Source organism: Lethenteron reissneri, chromosome 60 (genome assembly GCF_015708825.2).
Source record: "Lethenteron reissneri isolate LAM-NWPU_2019-01 chromosome 60, ASM1570882v1, whole genome shotgun sequence".
Taxonomy (NCBI): domain Eukaryota; kingdom Metazoa; phylum Chordata; class Hyperoartia; order Petromyzontiformes; family Petromyzontidae; genus Lethenteron; species Lethenteron reissneri.
The window spans coordinates 7,063,956-7,083,833 of record NC_083838.1 but is presented as its reverse complement, the minus strand read 5'-3'; the positions used below and the strand labels follow the sequence as shown (position 1 = coordinate 7,083,833).

The following is a 19,878-nucleotide window of genomic DNA, read 5'->3' as shown; positions in this document are numbered from 1 at the left end:
ACAAGACACACACACATACACACACACATACGTTCATACACTGCACCGGGTACCCGTTTAAGGCTGAGCCGACCTAGGGGAGAGGCACTCCTTGGAACTGGTTAAGATGCTCGCCACCGACGTTGGCTGTGAGCAGGAATCGAACTCGGGTTTGTGGCGTTACTACTGCTACTGCTGCTGCCTGCTGCAACTGCCTACTGGAGCTGCCTGCTGCTGCTGCCTGCTGCTGTTCGCTGCCTGCATGTTATCTGACTGCTGCTGCCTGCTGCTGCCTGCTGCTGCTGCTACTGCTGCTGCTGCTACTGCTGCTTCTGCTGCCTGCTGCCTGCTGCTGCCTGTTTACTGACTGCTGCTGCCTGCTGCTGCCTGTTTACTGACTGCTGCTGCCTGCTGCTGCTGCCTGCTGCCTGCCTGCTACTGCTGCTGCTGCTGCCTGCTGATGCCTGCTACTGCCTGCCTGCCTCCTGTCTGCCTGCTCCCTGCCAGCTGCTGCTTGCTGCCTGCTGCTGCCTGATGCTGCCTGATGATGCCTGCTTCCTGCTTGATTGGAGCCTGCTGCTGCCTGCTGTTGCCTGCTGCTGCCTGCTACTGCCTGATAATGCCTGCTTCCTGCTTGATTGGAGCCTGCTGCTGCCTGCTGTTGCCTGCTGCGCTGCCTGCTGTTGCCTGCTGCTGCCTGCTTCCTGCCTGCTGCTGCTCGCAAACAGCACTTGCCCCAACCAGCCTGCGGAGGCTACCCGGGGTGGGACCTTTTGTCTTTGCTCTTCAAGATCGTTGGGCCAGGACCCCATGGAGGGTGCGTGTCTGCAGCTAATCGCGTTGCTTTCTAGCCGCGACTTGCCCCGACAGTCTGGTGAAGGCTGTACGGGGGATCTTTGTATTTGCTTTAGCCACCCAGAGGAGCCGGGCGGCTAAAGCACAGCAAGTTGGTACAGTAGGGGGCACAGGTGGTGCATCAGCCAGTCATCTCGGTCATCTCATCAGTCAGTCGACCCGTGGCACCTGCTGGGTCTGCCCCGTGACCTCCTGCTAACGGGAGTTCGACACTTCACGTGGCCTCAACGTGCACCTAGCCTGGCACAACGCCGTGGTGCAGCGGTCAGCACCCAAAGTTCGATTCCCGCTCATGGTCACCACCACCACCACGGGTGGCGATTATCTGAACCGGGTCCTGGGCCTACCCTAGGTCGGCTCAGCCTCAAATCAGTGCCGGTGTATAGTAAACAACGTCGTTGCTGGGGAAACAAAGGCGGTCGGGCATGGTGCTGGCCTCCCACCCCCTCGTGTGACACAGTGCGGCCTTCATAGGCGCTGCTGCTGCTGCTGCTACTCCGCTAACAGCACTTGCCCCAACAGTCTGTTAGAGGCTACACGGGGGATCTTTGTCCTTGGTACGGGAGCGGTGGCGCAGCGGTTAGCGCACTGCAGTCCGAACCCGGAGTTCGATTCCCGCTCACGGTCACCACCACCACCACCACCGCCACCACCACCGCCACCACCACCGCCACCGCCACCACCACCGCCACCGCCACCACCACCACCACCGCCGCCGCCACCACCCCCACCGCCCACCCCGCCGCCACCCGCCGCCGCCACCGCCACCACCGCCACAACCACCGCCACCACCACCCCACCACCACCGCCACCACCACCGCCACCAGCACCGCCACCACCGCCGCCAGCACCACCACCACCACCGCCGCCACCACACCGCCACCCCGCCCACCTCCACCACCACCACCACCGCCGCCACCACCGCCACCACCATCGCCACCTCACCACCACCACCACCGCCACCCCCGCCACCTCCACCGCCACCGCCGCCACCCACCGCCACCACCATCGCCACCTCCACCGCCACCGCCGCCACCTCCACCACCACCGCCACCTCCACCACCACCGCCGCCACCACCACCGCCACCGCCGCCACCTCCACCACCACCACCCCGCCGCCACCACCGCCACCGCCGCCCCCTCCACTCCACCACCACCACCGCCACCACCGCCGCCACCACCACTACGGCGGCGGCGGGGGGGAGGAGGAGGGGGTGTTTGTGAGCTCCGTGCGTGCGCTGTGCACCGTGTGTGGTCTCATTACCCCGGCAGCAATAGCTCACGCGGGGCAAAAAAAACACCATAGCTCACACGGCACGCACAAACAACACACACAGATCCCCCGTACAGCCTTTAACTTCTGGGGGGGGGGGGGGGGGCGAGTGCTGCTAAGTAGAGAGTAGCGGCAGCGCCTACGAAGGCCGGCACTGTGGCACAACATCACACGGAGTCGACCTAGGGGAGGCCCAGGACCGGTTCAGATAATCGTCACCGCGGCGTCGGAGGCCCGCAAGCGGGAGTCGAGTTTTCGCAACGCTCCCCACGCACACACGCACACACATGCACGCACACATGCAAGCACACACGCACTCACACAAGCACGCACACACACAAACGCACGGACACACAAACGCAAGCACGCACACACACACAAACGCACGGACACACAACGCACACAGACACACGCACACACAACGCACGCACCACACAAACACACAAACCGCACAAACGCACGCACACGCACGCACACACACACGCACACACACAAAGATAAAGATCCCCCCGTATAGCCTTAACAGACTGTAGGGGCAAGTGCTGTTAGCGAGCACCTATGAAGGCCGGAACGGTACACAAGGGGGTGAGTGGCCAGCACCACGCCCGACCGCCTTTGTCTCCCCAGTTGCGATGTTTACACCACCGCACCAGGTACTCATTTAAGGCTGAGTCGACCTAGGGAGGCCCAGGACCGGTTCAGATAATCGTCACTGGTGTTAGCCGTGAGCGGGAATCGAACCCGGGTCGCCAGGTTCGTAGCGCAGCGCGCTAACCGCTACACTATCGCTCCCCACAACGCACCACACCACGCACACGCATGCACGCACACACGCACGCAACACACGCACACGCATGAATGCACATACGCACGCACACACATGCATGCACGCACACACGCACGCACACACGCACGCACACACACACACACGCACGCGGGGCGAGAGAGCATTTTTGAGCATCTCAGGCCTGGCCTTATATACGACGCGTTTACACAAACGCCAGGAATGCACATCACTCACATCACTCACATATTTTAGCCGCCGCTTTAGGGAAGAGGGGTGCGGGGTGGGGGTGGAAGAAAATCTACGAAACACAAAAAAACGTGGAAGAAAAACCGCGTGCAGCGCACGGACGCCGTGACGATGCCGCATCGCCGGCGTGTCCCGAACCGGCATCGCAGCCCCAAGGGGTGTTATCGTCGTCGAGTTTCATTTTAGTTTTGTATCGGCGATGAAAAAAAATAAACATCGTGTCATTGGTTATTCACGCGCGTACGCACGTACACACGTGCACATGCATGTATGTGTGTGCGTGTGTACGCGTCCGCGTGTACGCACATACACACGTACACATCCGTGTGTGTACGTGTGTCCGCGTGTACGTGTGTATGTGTGTACGTGTGTGTACGTGTGTGTACGTGTGTACGTGTGTGTACGTGTGTACGTGTCCACGTGTGTCTGCGTGTGTCTGCGTGTAAGTGTGTACGTGTGTGTGTGTACGTGTGTGTACGTGTGTACGTGTGTGTGTGTCCGCATGTCCGCGTGTGTCCGCGTGTGTCTGCGTGTAAGGTGTGTACGTGTATGTGTAAGTGTGTATGTGTTGTGTGTGTGTAAGTGTGTACGTGTGTACGTGTGTAAGTGTGTACGTGTGGTAAGTGTGTGTGTGTGTAGTGTGTGTGTGTAAATGTGTGTGTGTAAGTGTGTGTGTGTAAGTGTGTACGTGTGTGTATGTGTGTGTAAGTGTGTTGTGTGTAGTGTGTACGTGTGTAAGTATGTACGTGTGTAAGTGTGTACGTGTGTAAGTGTGTGTGTGTACGTGTGTAAGTGTGTACCTGTGTAAGTGTGTGTGTGTGTACGTGTGTAAGTGTGTAAGTGTGTACGTGTGTAAGTGTGTGTGTGTACGTGTGTAAAGTGTGTACCTGTGTAAGTGTGTGTGTGTACGTGCGTAAGTGGTGTGTGTGTACGTGTGTAAGTGTGTAAGTGTGTACGTGTGTAAGTGTGTGTGTGTGTGTACGTGTGTAAGTGTGTACCTGTGTAAGTGTGTCTGCGTGTACGGATGCCTGAACTCCTTTGGCACCATCGTACGAAGCCAACCGTGCTAATCGGAGGTGCGGAGGGGGGGGGGGAGCACAACAAACTAAACACGTCAACAACAACAACAACAAGCCTTTCTAAAGAAATGGGTCTCTGTGTGAGTCTATGTGTCTCTGTGTGAGTATATGTGTCTCTGTGTGAGTCTATGGGTCTCTGTGTGAGTCTATGGGTCTCTGTGTGAGTCTATGGGTCTCTGTGTGAGTCTATGGGTCTCTGTGTGAGTCGATGGGTCTCTGTGTGAGTCTATGGGTCTCTGTGTGAGTCTATGTGTCTCTGTGTGAGTCTATGGGTCTCTCTGTGAGTCTACGGGTCTCTGTGTGAGTCTACGGGTCTCTGTGTGAGTCTACGGGTCTCTGTGTGAGTCTATGGGTCTCTGTGTGAGTCTATGGGTCTCTGTGTGAGTCTATGTGTCTCTGTGTGAGTCTATGGGTCTCTGTGTGAGTCTATGGGTCTCTGTGGTGAGTCTATGGGTCTCTGTGTGAGTCTATGGGTCTCTGTGTGAGTCTATGGGTCTCTGTGTGAGTCTATGGGTCTCTGTGTGAGTATATGTGTCCTCTGTGTGAGTCTATGTGTCTCTGTGTGAGTCTATGGGTCTCTGTGTGAGTCTATGGGTCTCTGTGTGAGTATATGTGTCTCTGTGTGAGTCTATGTGTCTCTGTGTGAGTCTATGGGTCTCTGTGTGAGTCTATGGGTCTCTGTGTGAGTCTATGGGTCTCTGTGTGAGTCTATGGGTCTCTGTGTGAGTCTATAGGTCTCTGTGTGAGTATATGGGTCTCTGTGTGAGTCTATGGGTCTCTGTGTGAGTCTATGTGTCTCTGTGTGAGTCTATGTGTCTCTGTGTGAGTCTATGGGTCTCTGTGTGAGTCTATGTGTCTCTGTGTGAGTCTATGGGTCTCTGTGTGAGTCTATAGGGTCTCTGTGTGAGTCTATGTGTCTCTGTGTGTGAGTCTATGGGTCTCTGTGTGAGTCTATGGGTCTCTGTGTGAGTCTATGTGTCTCTGTGTGAGTCTATGTGTCTCTGTGTGAGTCTATGGGTCTCTGTGTGAGTCTATGTGTCTCTGTGTGAGTCTATGTGTCTCTGTGTGAGTCTACGTGGCTCTGTGTGAGTCTATGTGTCTCTGTGTGAGTCTATGGGTCTCTGTGTGAGTCTATGGGTCTCTGTGTGAGTCTATGGGTCTCTGTGTGAGTCTACGGGTCTCTGTGTGAGTCTATGGGTCCTCTGTGTGAGTCTATGGGTCCTCTGTGTGAGTCTATGTGTCTCTGTGTGAGTCTATGGGTCTCTGTGTGAGTATATGGGTCTCTGTGTCAGTCTATGGGTCTCTGTGTGAGTCCTATGGGTCTCTGTGTGAGTCTATGTGTCTCTGTGTGAGTCTATGGGTCTCTGTGTGAGTCTATGGGTCCTGTGTGAGTCTATGGGTCTCTGTGTGAGTCTATGGGTCTCTGTGTGAGTCTATGTGTCTCTGTGTGAGTCTATGGGGTCTCTGTGTGAGTTCTCACGGGTCTCTGTGTGAGTCTATGGGTCTCTGTGTGAGTCTATGGGTCTCTGTGTGAGTCTATGTGTCTCTGTGTGAGTCTATGGGTCTCTGTGTGAGTCTATGGGTCTCTGTGTGAGTCTATGGGTCTCTGTGTGAGTCTACGGGTCTCTGTGTGAGTCTATGGGTCTCTGTGTGAGTCTATGGGTCTCTGTGTGAGTCTATGTGGTCTCTGTGTGAGTCTATGGGTCTCTGTGTGAGTATATGTGTCTCTGTGTGTGAGTCTATGGGTATCTGTGTCAGTCTATGGGTCTCTGTGTGAGTCTATGGGTCTCTGTGTGAGTCTATGGGTCTCTGTGTGAGTCTATGTGTCTCTGTGTGAGTCTATGGGTCTCTGTGTGAGTATATGTGTCTCTGTGTGTGAGTCTATGGGTCTCTGTGTGAGTCTATGGGTCTCTGTGTGAGTCTATGTGTCTCTGTGTGAGTCTACGTGTCTCTGTGTGAGTCTATGTGTCTCTGTGTGAGTCTATGGGTCTCTGTGTGAGTCTATGGGTCTCTGTGTGAGTCTATGGGTCTCTCTGTGAGTCTACGGGTCTCTGTGTGAGTCTATGGGTCTCTGTGTGTATGTTGAACTTCTTTCGCACCACCCTTTTGCACCCCAACAGCAGCTAATGGGCAGTTGCGCGACAGAAAGCAGTTCTAAAGAAACGAGTTTCCATCGCGATGATTTTTCAAGCGCATGGCTCCACAGCGCGGGCCCACTAAGACCCAGAGGTTGCAACCGGGTACCCGATACCCGTACCCTACCCGATACCCGGCCGGGTACGGGTAGCCGGGTATCGGATAGGGTACGGGTACCCGTTTGCGACCCTGGTGCGGCCGGGTACGGGTACGGGTAAGGAATCAAAACCCGCTTGCGACGTCTGCTGAGACCTCCCCGCCGAGCCTGTAGAGGCGGGGCGCTCGCGAGGTTCCTGCCGCGCTCACCGCCGCCGCCGCCGCGTGCCGACAGAGTCGTCGTTGGCGTTCCTTCAGCCGGCATCGCCATGTTGGTTGGCCAATACCGCGTGACTTTGTACGAGCGATCGAACGTGCGCGCGTGTGCGTGCGTGCGTACGTGTGTGTGCGTTTGTGCACGTGTGCGCCTGTATGTATGTGTGTGTGCGTGTGCATGTATGCGTGTGCGCGTGTGTGTATTCGTATGCGTGCGCGTGTACGTGTGTGTGTGCGTGCGAGTGTGCGTGTCTCCGTGTACATGCATGTGTGTGTGCGTGTGTGTATGCGTGTGTGCGTGTGCGTGTGTGTGTGTGTGTGCGTGTGTGAGTGAGTGAATGAGTGTGTGTGTGTAAGTGTGAGCGAGTGAATGAGTGAGCGAGTGAGTGAATGAGCGAGTGAATGAATGAGTGAGTGAATGAGTGTGTGAGTGAGTGAGTGTGTGAATGAGTGTGTGAATGAGTGTGTGAATGAGTGAGTGAGTGAATGAGTCAGTAAGCAAACTCGCCGGTGGCGCATCGGCCAGCCATCTCAGTCAGTCGACCCACGGCGCCTGCCGGGTCTGTCCCGTCACCTCCTGCCAGCGGGTGTTCGACACTTCACGTGGTCCTCACGTGCACCTAGCCTGGCACGAGCGCCATGGTGACGTCACCGCCATTGTCTCGCTACGCGGGGAGCGGTGGTGCTAGCGGCAGCAGCAGCGCTATGAACCCGGCGACCCAAGTTCGATTCCCGCTCACGGCCAACGCCAGCGACGCTTCGATCTAAACCGGTCCTGCGTCCCTTCCTCTAGGTCGACTCGACCTCAAATGAGTACCCGGTGTGTAAACATCGCCACTGGGGAGACAAAGGCGGCCGGGCGTGGTGCCGACCTCCCGCCATCCTCGCGTGCCACTCGTTAAGAGCACTTGCCCCAGCAGTCTGTGGGAGGCTACATGGGGGACCTTTGCCTTCATGTCTAGCTACGGGGGAGGAAACTCGTGCACAACACGGGGAAGAGAATACACAGACTCACTCACTCTCTCACACACTCTCTCTCTCTCACCCACTCTCGCATCAATTACCATCCCACACTCTGACACTCCAATTCACCGACTCCTCGAGATTCGAGGAGCCGAGTGCCCGGCTTACCGTGTGCCGGAGTAAACATCGCCACCGGGGAGACAAAGGCGGCCGGGCAGTCGTGGTGCTGGCCACCTGCCCCCTCGTGAGCCACGGTGCCGGTAGCCTCCGTAGGTGCTGCTGCTGCTACTCGCTACCAACATGACTTGCCCTATGCCCAACGTGTGTGTGTGTGTGCAAACACTATACTCACTGTGTGTGTGTACAAACACTATACTCACTGTGTGTGTGTGTGTGTACAAACACTATACTCACTGTGTGTGTGTGTGTGCAAACACTATACTCACTGTGTGTGTGTACAAACACTATACTCACTGTGTGTGTGTGTGTGTACAAACACTATACTCACTGTGTGTGTGTGCAAACACTATACCCACTGTGTGTGTGTGTGCAAACACTATACTTACTGTGTGTGTGTACAAACACTATACTCACTGTGTGTGTGTGTACAAACACTATACTCACTGTGTGTGTGTGTACAAACACTATACCCACTGTGTGTGTGTGTGCAAACACTATACTCACTGTGTGTGTGTGTGCAAACACTATACTTACTGTGTGTGTGTACAAACACTATACTCACTGTGTGTGTGTGTGCAAACACTATACTTACTGTGTGTGTGTACAAACACTATACTCACTGTGTGTGTGTGTACAAACACTATACTCACTGTGTGTGTGTGTGTACAAACACTATACTCACTGTGTGTGGTGTGTACAAACACTATACTCACTGTGTGTGTGTGTACAAACACTATACTCACTGTGTGTGTGTGTGTACAAACACTATACTCACTGTGTGTGTGTGTGTACAAACACTATACTTACTGTGTGTGTGTACAAACACTATACTCACTGTGTGTGTGTGTGCAAAACACTATACTTACTGTGTGTGTGTACAAACACTATACTCACTGTGTGTGTGTGTACAAACACTATACTCACTGTGTGTGTGTGTGTACAAACACTATACTCACTGTGTGTGTGTGTACAAACACTATACTCACTGTGTGTGTGTGTGTACAAACACTATACTCACTGTGTGTGTGTGTGCAAACACTATACTCACTGTGTGTGTGTGTACAAACACTATACTCACTGTGTGTGTGTGTACAAACACTATACTCACTGTGTGTGTGTGTGCAAACACTATACTTACTGTGTGTGTGTACAAACCACTATACTCACTGTGTGTGTGTGTACAAACACTATACTCACTGTGTGTGTGTGTGTGTACACACACTATACTCACTGTGTGTGTGTGTACAAACACTATACTCACTGTTGTGTGTGTGTGTGTGTGCAAACACTATACTTACTGTGTGTGTGTACACACACTATACTCACTGTGTGTGTGTGTACAAACACTATACTCACTGTGTGTGTGTGTGTGTGTACACACACTATACTCACTGTGTGTGTGTGTACAAACACTATACTCACTGTGTGTGTGTGTGTGTGTACAAACACTATACTCACTGTGTGTGTGTGTACAAACACTATACTCACTGTGTGTGTGTGTACACACACTATACTCACTGTGTGTGTGTGTGTGTACAAACACAATACTCACTGTGTGTGTGTGTGTACAAACACTATACTCACTGTGTGTGTGTGTGTACAAACACTATACTCACTGTTGTGTGTGTGTAACAAACACTATACCCACTGTGTGTGTGTGTACAAACACTATACTCACTGTGTGTGTGTGTGTACAAACACTATACTCACTGTGGTGTGTGTGTACAAACACTATACTCACTGTGTGTGTGTGTGTACAAACACTATACCCACTGTGTGTGTGTGTGTACAACACTATACTCACTGTGTGTGTGTGTGTGTACAAACACTATACTCACTGTGTGTGTGTGTGTACAAACACTATACTCACTGTGTGTGTGTGTACAAACACTATACCCACTGTGTGTGTGTGTGTACAAACACTATACTCACTGTGTGTGTGTGTGTACAAACACTATACTCACTGTGTGTGTGTGTGTACAACACTATACTCACTGTGTGTGTGTGTACAAACACTATACTCACTGTGTGTGTGTACAAACACTATACCCACTGTGTGTGTGTGTACAAACACTATATCCACTGTGTGTGTGTGTGTACAAACACTATACTCACTGTGTGTGTGTGTGTACAAACACTATACTCACTGTGTGTGTGTGTACAAACACTATACTCACTGTGTGTGTGTGTACAAACACTATACCCACTGTGTGTGTGTGTACAAACACTATACCTCACTGTGTGTGTGTGGTACAAACACTATACTCACTGTGTGTGTGGTGTGTACAAACACTATACTCACTGTGTGTGTGTGTACAAACACTATACTCACGTGTGTGTGTGTACAAACACTATACCCACTGTGTGTGTGTACAAAACACTATATCCACTGTGTGTGTGTGTACAAACACTATACTCACTGTGTGTGTGTGTGTACAACACTATACCCACTGTGTGTGTGTGTGTACAAACACTATACTCACTGTGTGTGTGTGTACAAACACTATATCCACTGTGTGTGTGTGTACAAACACTATACTCACTGTGTGTGTGTGTGTACAAACACTATACCCACTGTGTGTGTGTGTGTACAAACACTATACTCACTGTGTGTGTGTGTGGGGGGGGGAGGTGGGGAGGCAACTGGGTGACGCTTGCGCCAGGCTACGTGCACCTGGCCTGGCGCAAGCTGCTGCTGCTGTTGTTGTTGCTGCTGCTGTTGTTGTTGTTGTGGGTGGTGGTGGGGGTGGTGGGACTCACTCTGCAGGATGTACTCCAGCTCCTCCGTCATGCAACCCTCCACCGTCTTCGTGCCCTCCTCCTCCAGCCGCTGGTGAATCGCTGCAAGAGACAAAGACAAAAGACCCCGGATAGCCTTCACAGACCCGCTGGGGCAAGTGCAGTTAGCGAGCGGCACCTACGAAGGCCGGCCACCGTTGCACGCGATGGGGTGGGTGGCCAGCACCACGCCCGGCCGCCTTTGTCTCCCCAGTGGCGGTGTTCACAACACACAGTACTCATTTACGGCTGAGTCGACCTAAGGGAGGCCCAGGACCGGTTCAGATAACCGTCACTGGCGTTGGCGGCCGTGAGCAGGAATCGAACTCGGGTCACCGGGTTCGTAGCGCGCTAACCGCTCCACCACCGCTCCCCTACACACACCGACCTAACAGACAATTGCTGCTCTAAAGCAACGCAATATTACGCTCATCAGATCTAGCGACACGCATTCTCACACCTGCTGGCCCAATGATCTTGACACGGCCATTATAAAACCTCCCCCGAGAATGATTGCGACACATTCAGCCCAATGACTTGAATCTCGGACCTCAGTGTCTCTGGCTCAGAGTCTGGGACACGATCATTATGAACCTCCTGGGAGAGAGACACCCAGACCCAGGGCCTGAACCCAGGGCCTCAGTGTCTCTGGCTCAGAGTCTGGGACACGATCATCATGAACCCCCTGGGAGAGAGACACCCAGACCCAGGGCCTGAACCCAGGGCCTCAGTGTCTCTGGCTTAGAGTCTGGGACACGATCATCATGAACCCCCTGGGAGAGAGACACCCAGACCCACGGCCTGAACCCAGGGCCTCAGTGTCTCTAACTCAGAGTCTGGGACACGATCATCATGAACCCCCTGGGAGAGAGACACCCAGACCCAGGGCCTGAACCCAGGGCCTCAGTGTCTCTGGCTCAGAGTCTGGGACACGATCATCATGAACCCCCTGGGAGAGAGACACCCAGACCCAGGGCCTGAACCCAGGGCCTCAGTGTCTCTGGCTCAGAGTCTGGGACACGGTCATTATGAACCCCCTGGGAGAGAGACACCCAGACCCAGGGCCTGAACCCAGGGCCTCAGTGTCTCTGGCTCAGAGTGTGTGACACGGTCATTATGAACCCCCTGGGAGAGAGACACCCAGACCCAGGGCCTGAACCCAGGTCCTCAGTGTCTCTGGCTCAGAGTCTGAGACACGGTCATTATGAACCTCCTGGGAGAGAGACACCCAGACCCAGGGCCTGAACTCAGGTCCTCAGTGTCTCTGGCTCAGAGTCTGGGACACGGTCATTATGAACCCCCTGGGAGAGAGACACCCAGACCCACCGCGCAAACCCAAGACGTGGATGCTAGCAAGTCTCCGACCCGGCCATTATAATCCTCCAGGGAGGATGTCATTAGCATTAAAATTGCTCCATTTTCCCGTCATTAATAATAATAATCAGAGGGCGACCGCTTTCCAACAGGGGCTTGTGGGCGGCCCCTCTGGACGCACCCCGCACGTAGCGGGGAATCCGTGTCTTGTCTTTGTGTGCGTCTGTGTGCGAGTGTGTGGACATGTGAAAGTGAGAGCGAGTGAGGGAGGGAGAGCGAGCGAGTGAAAGCGAGCGAGTGAGTGAGAGCGAGTGAGAGTGAGCGAGCGAGAGTGAGCGAGTACGTGTGACCGAGCGAGCGGGTGTCAGTGAGCGAGCATGAGCGAGTGTGAGTGAGTGAGCGAGAGTGAGTGAGTGAGCGTGAGCGAGTGAGAGGGTGAGCGAGTAAGCGAGAGGGTGAGCGAGTAAGCGAGAGAGTGAGCGAGTGTGAGTGAGTGAGTGAGCGTGAGCGAGTGAGAGGGTGAGCGAGTAAACGAGAGGGTGAGCGAGTGTGAGTGAGTGAGTGAGCGAGTATGCGAGCGAGTGAGCGAGAAAGCGAGAGAGTGAGCGAGTGTGAGCGAGTGAGTGAGCGAGTGAGCATGCGTGAGTGAGCGTGTGAATGTGAAAGTGAGCGTGAATGAGCCAGTGAGAGTGAGCGAGTATAAACGAGCGTGAGTGAGTAAGTGAGCGAGTGAGTGAGTGTGAGTGAGCGTGTGAATGTGAGAGTGAGCGAGTGAGTATGCGTGAGTGAGCGTGTGAATGTGACAGTGAGTGTGAATGAGCCAGTGAGAGTGAGCGAGCATAAACGAGCGTGAGTGAGTAAGTGAGCGAGTGAGCATGCGTGAGTGAGCGTGTGAATGTGAAAGTGAGCGTGAATGAGCCAGTGAGAGTGAGCGAGCATAAACGAGCGTGAGTGAGTAAGTGAGCGAGTGAGTGAGTGTGAGTGAGCGTGTGAATGTGAGAGTGAGTGAGTGAGTATGCGTGAGTGAGCGTGTGAATGTGACAGTGAGTGTGAATGAGCCAATGAGAGAGCGAGTGTGAGTGAGCAAGTGTCAGAGTGAGCGAGTCAGCGAGTGTAAGAGTAAGCGGGTGAGTGAGTGAGCGTGATAGTGAGCGAGTGAGAACGAGCGAGTGAGCAATTGAGTGAGTGTGAGAGCGTGCGAGTGGGCGAGCGAGTGTGAACGAGCGAGTGTGTGAGCGGGTGAGCGAGTGTGAGAGTGAGCGAGTCAGCGAGCGAGTGTGAGCGAGTGTGTGAGCGAGCGAGTGAGCGAGCGAGTGTGATCGTAAGAGAGTGAGCGAGTGTGATAGCGAGCGAGCGAGTGAGCGAGTGTGAGCGAGTGAGCGAGCGAGCGTGAGAGAGTAAGTGCGTGAGCTAGTGTGATAGCGAGTGTGAGCGAGTGTGGAGTTTGTATTCTCTCCCCCTGCTCTGCGTGGGTTTTCTCCGACTTCTCCGGTTTCCTCCCAAAGTAAAAACCAAAACCCGCCAACACAATGTCACCGGCATCGAGTCAAAACGACGTGGAAATTGACTCAATACGAGACCGAGGCCTTCACAGACTGTGTGGCGAGTGCTGTTAGCAGCGAGCGGCAGCAGCAGCGCCTACGAAGGCTACCGGCGCTGTGGCACACGAGGGGGTGGGTGGCCAGCACCACGCCCGGCCGCCTTTGTCTCCCCAGTGGCGATATTTACTACGCACCGTACCGGGTACTCGTTTTGAGGCTGAGTCGATCTAGGGGAGGAGGCCCAGGGGCACCGCTTCCGATAATCGCCACGACCGCTGCTGTCGGTGGCCGTGAGCGCGGATCGAACTCGGGGGTCCGATGCCGTGTGCGTAGCGCTGCTCGGCGCGCTAACCGCGGCGCCACCGCTCGATTGGGACCGCCAGCAAGCTGGCAGCACCCTCGTGGGGACGAGACGGCGAGGACTTCTCGGCTGAATAAGCGCAACACCGATCGCTGCGATGGGCTACGTACAGTGGCAGGCGCTGGCTGTGTGGCAGGCTGTGTGGCAGGCTGGCTGTGTGACAGGCTGGCACCGGCTGTGTGGCAGACTGTGTGGCAGGCTGTGTGGCAGGCTGGCTGTGTGACAGGCTGTGTGGCAGACTGTGTGGCAGACTGTGTGACAGGCTGTGTGGCAGGCTAGCTGTGTGGCAGGCTGTGTGGCAGGCTGGCTGTGTGACAGGCTGTGTGGCAGGCTGGCTGTGTGGCAGGCTGGCTGTGTGACAGGCTGTGTGGCAGGCTGGCTGTGTGGCAGGCTGGCTGTGTGGCAGGCTGGCTGTGTGACAGGCTGTGTGGCAGGCAGGCTGTGTGGCAGGCTGTGTGGCAGGCTGGCTGTGTGGCAGGCTGGCTGTGTGGCAGGCTGTGTGGCAGGCTGGCTGTGTGGCAGGCTGGCACCGGCTGTGTGGCAGACTGTGTGGCAGGCTGGCACCGGCTGTGTGGCAGACTGTGTGGCAGGCTGGCTGTGTGGCAGGCTGGCACCGGCTGTGTGGCAGACTGTGTGGCAGGCTGGCTGTGTGGCAGCTTGGCGCTGGCTGTGTGGCAGATTGTGTGACAGGCTGTGTGACAGGCTGTGTGGCAGACTGGCTGTGTGGCAGGCTGTGTGACAGGCTGTGTGGCAGACTGGCTGTGTGGCAGGCTGGCTGTGTGGCAGGCTGGCTGTGTGACAGGCTGTGTGGCAGACTGGCTGTGTGGCAGGCTGGCTGTGTGGCAGGCTGGCTGTGTGGCAGGCTGGCTGTGTGACAGGCTGTGTGGCAGACTGGCTGTGTGGCAGGCTGGCTGTGTGACAGGCTGTGTGGCAGACTGGCTGTGTGGCAGGCTGGCTGTGTGGCAGGCTGGCTGTGTGACAGGCTGTGTGGCAGACTGGCTGTGTGGCAGGCTGGCTGTGTGGCAGGCTGTCACTGGCTGTGTGGCAGACTGGCACTGGCTGTGTGGCAGCTTGGCGCTGGCTGGCGCGGCACGGCACACGCCGGGCTCACCTGACAGGGCATCCTGGGCCTCGAAGAACGTGCTGAGTCCCCCCTTGACGCACGAGAGGCCTCCCTCGTCCTTCCTGGCGGCCTGCTTGCGCAGGTTCTGCACGCCCACCCGCAGGTTCTCAAAGCTGCGGGCAGCCGAGAAGGCAAAGGCAAAGGTCAACCACCGCCGTGTAGCCTCCGACAGACCGTCGGGGCAAGTGCAGTTAGTAGCGAGCGGCAGCGGCGCTGACGCGCACGGAGGGGGACGTGGGTGGCCGGCACCACGCCCGGCCGCCTTTGTCTCTCCACCATTGTGGATGTTGACTACGCATCGCAATGGGTAACTCATTTGAGGCCGAGTCGACCTAGGGGAGGGCCCAGGACCAGTTGAGATAATTGCTATCACTGGTGTTGGCCGTGAACGGGAATCAAACTCGGGTCAGCCGGTGTAACCAGCAGCCACCTGGCCATCACATGACTCGTCATCATCGTCACATGAAAACGTACAGTAGCCAAATAACTCTGAGCGCGTGGTGACATTCATTTTAAATGTGCAGGGAAAACCACGGGGAGAGACGCAGAGTCCAAATATACAGCAGTAGGCGTCAGGGTCGGGATCGAACCCACGGCCTCCTGCACACCAGGCGAGGTAGTTAACATCTCCTAGCCACCGTGATGATGATGATGAGAGAGAGACACGCAAACTCCAAATATACAGCAGCAGGCGTCGGGGTCGTGATTGAACCCACGACCTCCTGCACACCAGGTGAGGTAGTTAACATCTCCTAGCCACCGTGATAATGATGAGAGAGAGACATGCAAACTCCAAATATACAGCAGCAGCAGGCGTCAGGGTCGGGATCGAACCCACGGCCTCCTGCACACCAGGCGAGGTAGTCAACATCTCCTAGCCACCGTGGGTAAAGTCTCTCCGTTAACAAGTGACCATCGGGTTACCGGTTTTTCTTTTTTGCGATTCCACGTGTCGCCTCGCACAAAGGAACCCCCCCCCCCCCCCAGATGGGTTTCGACCGAGCGTCAACAACAACAAGAGTCGGTCACACAGGCTCGGACAGTCACACAGCCTCGGACGGTCACACAGCCTCGGTCGGTCACACAGCCTCGGACGGTCACACAGCCTCGGTCAGTCACACAGCCTCGGTCAGTCACACAGCCTCGGAAGGTCACACAGCCTCAGACGGTCACACAGCCTCGAACGGTCACACAGCCTCGGTCGGTCACACAGCCTCGGACGGTCACACAGCCTCGGACGGTCACACAGCCTCGGTCAGTCACACAGCCTCGGAAGGTCACACAGCCTCGGTCAGTCACACAGCCTCGGACGGTCACACAGCCTCGGTCAGGTCACACAGGCCTCGGTCAGTCACACAACCTCGGAAGGTCACACAGCCTCAGACGGTCACACAGCCTCCGAAGGTCACACAGCCTCGGTCAGTCACACAGCCTCAGACGGTCACACGGCCTCGGAGGTCACATGGCCTCGGACGGTCACACAGCCTCGGTCAGTCAGCCACAAGCTCGTTCAGATCACACAGCCTTCGGTCCAGTCACACAGCCTCGTCAGTCACACACCTCGGAGGTCACACGCCTCGACGGTCACAAAGCCCTCCGTCAGTCAACCAGCCTCGAAGGTCACATGTCCTCGGACGGTCCACATGCCTCGTCATTCAGCACAGCCCCGGCAGTTCCACAGCCTAGGTCGGACTCACACAGACCTCGTCATTCAACACAGTGCCCTCGGTCAGTCACACAGCCCGGTCGGTCTCGGTCGGTCACCAGCCTCGGACGGTCACACAGCCTCGGTCGGTCACACGCCTCGGTCGGTCCACACAGCCTCGGTCAGTCACACAGCCTCGTCAGTCACACAGCCTCGGTCAGTCACACAGCCTCGGACGGTCACACAGCCTCGGTCAGTCACACAGCCTCGGTCAGTCACACAGCCTCGGACCGGTCACACAGCCTCGGCAGTTCACACAGCCTCGGTCAGTCACACAGCCTCGGTCAGTCACACAGCTCGGTCAGTCACACAGCCTCGGAGGGTCAAACAGCCTCGTTCAGTCACACAGCCTCGGAGGGTCAAACAGCCTCGGTCCGTCACACCGCCTCAGAAGGTCACCACAGCCTCGGTCAGTCACACAGCCTCGGACGTCACACAGCCTCAGACGGTCACACAGCCTCAGACGTCACACAGCCTCAGACGGTCACACAGCCTCAGACGGTGACACAGCCTCGGAAGGTCACACTAGCCTCGGAAGGTCACACAGCCTCGGAAGGTCACACTAGCCTCGGAAGGTCACACAGCCTCGGAAGGTCACACAGCCTCGGAAGGTCACACAGCCTCAGATGGTCACACAGCCTCAGACGGTCACACAGCCTCGGAAGGTCACACAGCCTCAGACGGTCACACAGCCTCGGAAGGTCACACAGCCTCAGATGGTCACACAGCCTCAGATGGTCACACAGCCTCGGAAGGTCACACAGCCTCAGACGGTCACAGCCTCAGATGGTCACACAGCCTCGGAAGGTCACACAGCCTCGGAAGGTCACACAGCCTCGGAAGGTCACACAGCCTCGGAAGGTCACACAGCCTCAAATGGTCACACAGCCTCGGAAGGTCACACAGCCTCGGAAGGTCACACAGCCTCAGATGGTCACACAGCCTCAGACGGTCACACAGCCTCGGAAGGTCACACCAGCCTCGGAAGGTCACACAGCCTCGGACGGTCACACAGCCTCAGACGGTCACACAGCCTCGGAAGGTCACACAGCCTCAGACGGTCACACAGCCTCGGAAGGTCACACAGCCTCAGGTGGTCACACAGCCTCGGAAGGTCACACAGCCTCGGAAGGTCCACAGCCTCAGATGGTCACACAGCCTCAGACGGTCACACAGCCTCGGAAGGTCACACAGCCCTCAGACGGTCACACAGCCTCAGACGGTCACACAGCCTCGGAAGGTCACACAGCCTCAGACGGTCACACAGCCTCGGAAGGTCACACAGCCTCAGATGGTCACACAGCCTCGGAAGGTCACACAGCCTCGGAAGGTCACACAGCCTCAGATGGTCACACAGCCTCGGAAGGTCACACAGCCTCGGAAGGTCACACAGCCTCGGAAGGTCACACAGCCTCAGATGGTCACACAGCCTCGGAAGGTCACACAGCCTCGGAAGGTCACACAGCCTCAGACGGTCACACAGCCTCGGAAGGTCACACAGCCTCAGATGGTCACACAGCCTCGGAAGGTCACACAGCCTCAGACGGTCACACAGCCTCGGAAGGTCACACAGCCTCGGAAGGTCACACAGCCTCGGAAGGTCACACAGCCTCAGATGGTCACACAGCCTCGGAAGGTCACACAGCCTCAGACGGTCACACAGCCTCAGACGGTCACACAGCCTCAGACGGTCACACAGCCTCGGACGGTCACACAGCCTCAGACGGTCACACAGCCTCAGACGGTCACACAGCCTCAGACGGTCACACAGCCTCAGACGGTCACACAGCCTCAGACGGTCACACAGCCTCAGACGGTCCACAAGCCTCGGACGGTCACACGGCCTCAGACGGTCACACGGCCTCAGACGGTCGCACGGCCTCAGACGGTCACACAGCCTCGGACGGTCACACAGCCTCGGAGGTCACACAGCCTCAGACGGTCACACAGCCTCAGCCGGTCACACAGCCTCAGACGGTCACACAGCCTCAGACGGTCACACAGCCTCGGAAGGTCACACAGCCTCAGAAGGTCACACAGCCTCGGAAGGTCACACAGCCTCGGACGGTCACACAGCCTCGGACGGTCACACAGCCTCAGAAGGTCACACAGCCTCAGAAGGTCACACAGCCTCGTAAAGTCACACAGCCTCAGAAGGTCACACAGCCTCGGAAGGTCACACAGCCTCAGACGGTCACACAGCCTAGGAAGGTCACACAGCCTCAGAAGGTCACACAGCCTCAGAAGGTCACACAGCCTCAGAAGGTCACACAGCCTCAGACGGTCACACAGCCTCAGAAGGTCACACAGCCTCAGACGGTCACACAGCCTCAGAAGGTCACACAGCCTCGGAAGGTCACACAGCCTCAGAAGGTCACACAGCCTCAGAAGGTCACACAGCCTCGGAAGGTCACACAGCCTCAGAAGGTCACACAGCCTCAGACGGTAACACAGCCTCAGAAGGTCACACAGCCTCAGAAGGTCACACAGCCTCAGACGGTCACACAGCCTCGGACGGTCACACAGCCTCGGACCGTCACACAGCCTCAGAAGGTCACACAGCCTCGGACGGTCACACAGCCTCAGAAGGTCACACAGCCTCAGAAGGTCACACAGCCTCGGAAGGTCACACAGCCTCGGAAGGTCACACAGCCTCAGACGGTCACACAGCCTCAGAAGGTCACACAGCCTCAGAAGGTCACACAGCCTCAGAAGGTCACACAGCCTCAGACGGTCACACAGCCTCAGAAGGTCACACAGCCTCAGACGGTCACACAGCCTCAGACGGTCACACAGCCTCAGACGGTCACACAGCCTCAGACGGTCACACAGCCTCAGACGGTCACACAGCCTCAGACGGTCACACAGCCTCAGACGGTCACACAATCTCAGATGGTCACACAGCCTCAGACGGTCACACAGCCTCAGAAGGTCACACAGCCTCAGACGGTCACACAATCTCAGATGGTCACACAGCCTCAGACGGTCACACAGCCTCAGACGGTCACACAGCCTCAGAAGGTCACACAGCCTCAGACGGTCACACAGCCTCAGACGGTCACACAGCCTCAGAAGTCACACAGCCTCAGACGGTCACACAGCCTCAGACGGTCACACAGCCTCAGTCACACAACCTCAGACGGTCACACAGCCTCAGACAGTCACACAGTCTCAGAAGGTCACACAGCCTCAGACGGTCACACAGCCTCGGAAGGTCACACAGCCTCAGACGGTCACACAGCCTCA

The 19,878-nt window shown here is 56.3% G+C and overlaps 1 protein-coding gene across 1 annotated transcript in view; it reads left to right on the top strand.

Moving 5' to 3' along the window:
* The window catches only part of LOC133357861 (interferon regulatory factor 4-like), a 30,984-nt gene extending 30,170 nt beyond the window's left edge, over nucleotides 1-814 (top strand). Inside the window, exon 5 of the mRNA XM_061576004.1 lies at nucleotides 811-814. Within this exon, the coding sequence (XP_061431988.1) occupies nucleotides 811-814 (4 nt within the window). The remainder of the gene's footprint in view (nucleotides 1-810) is intronic.
* Nucleotides 815-19,878: the final 19,064 nt, after the last annotated feature.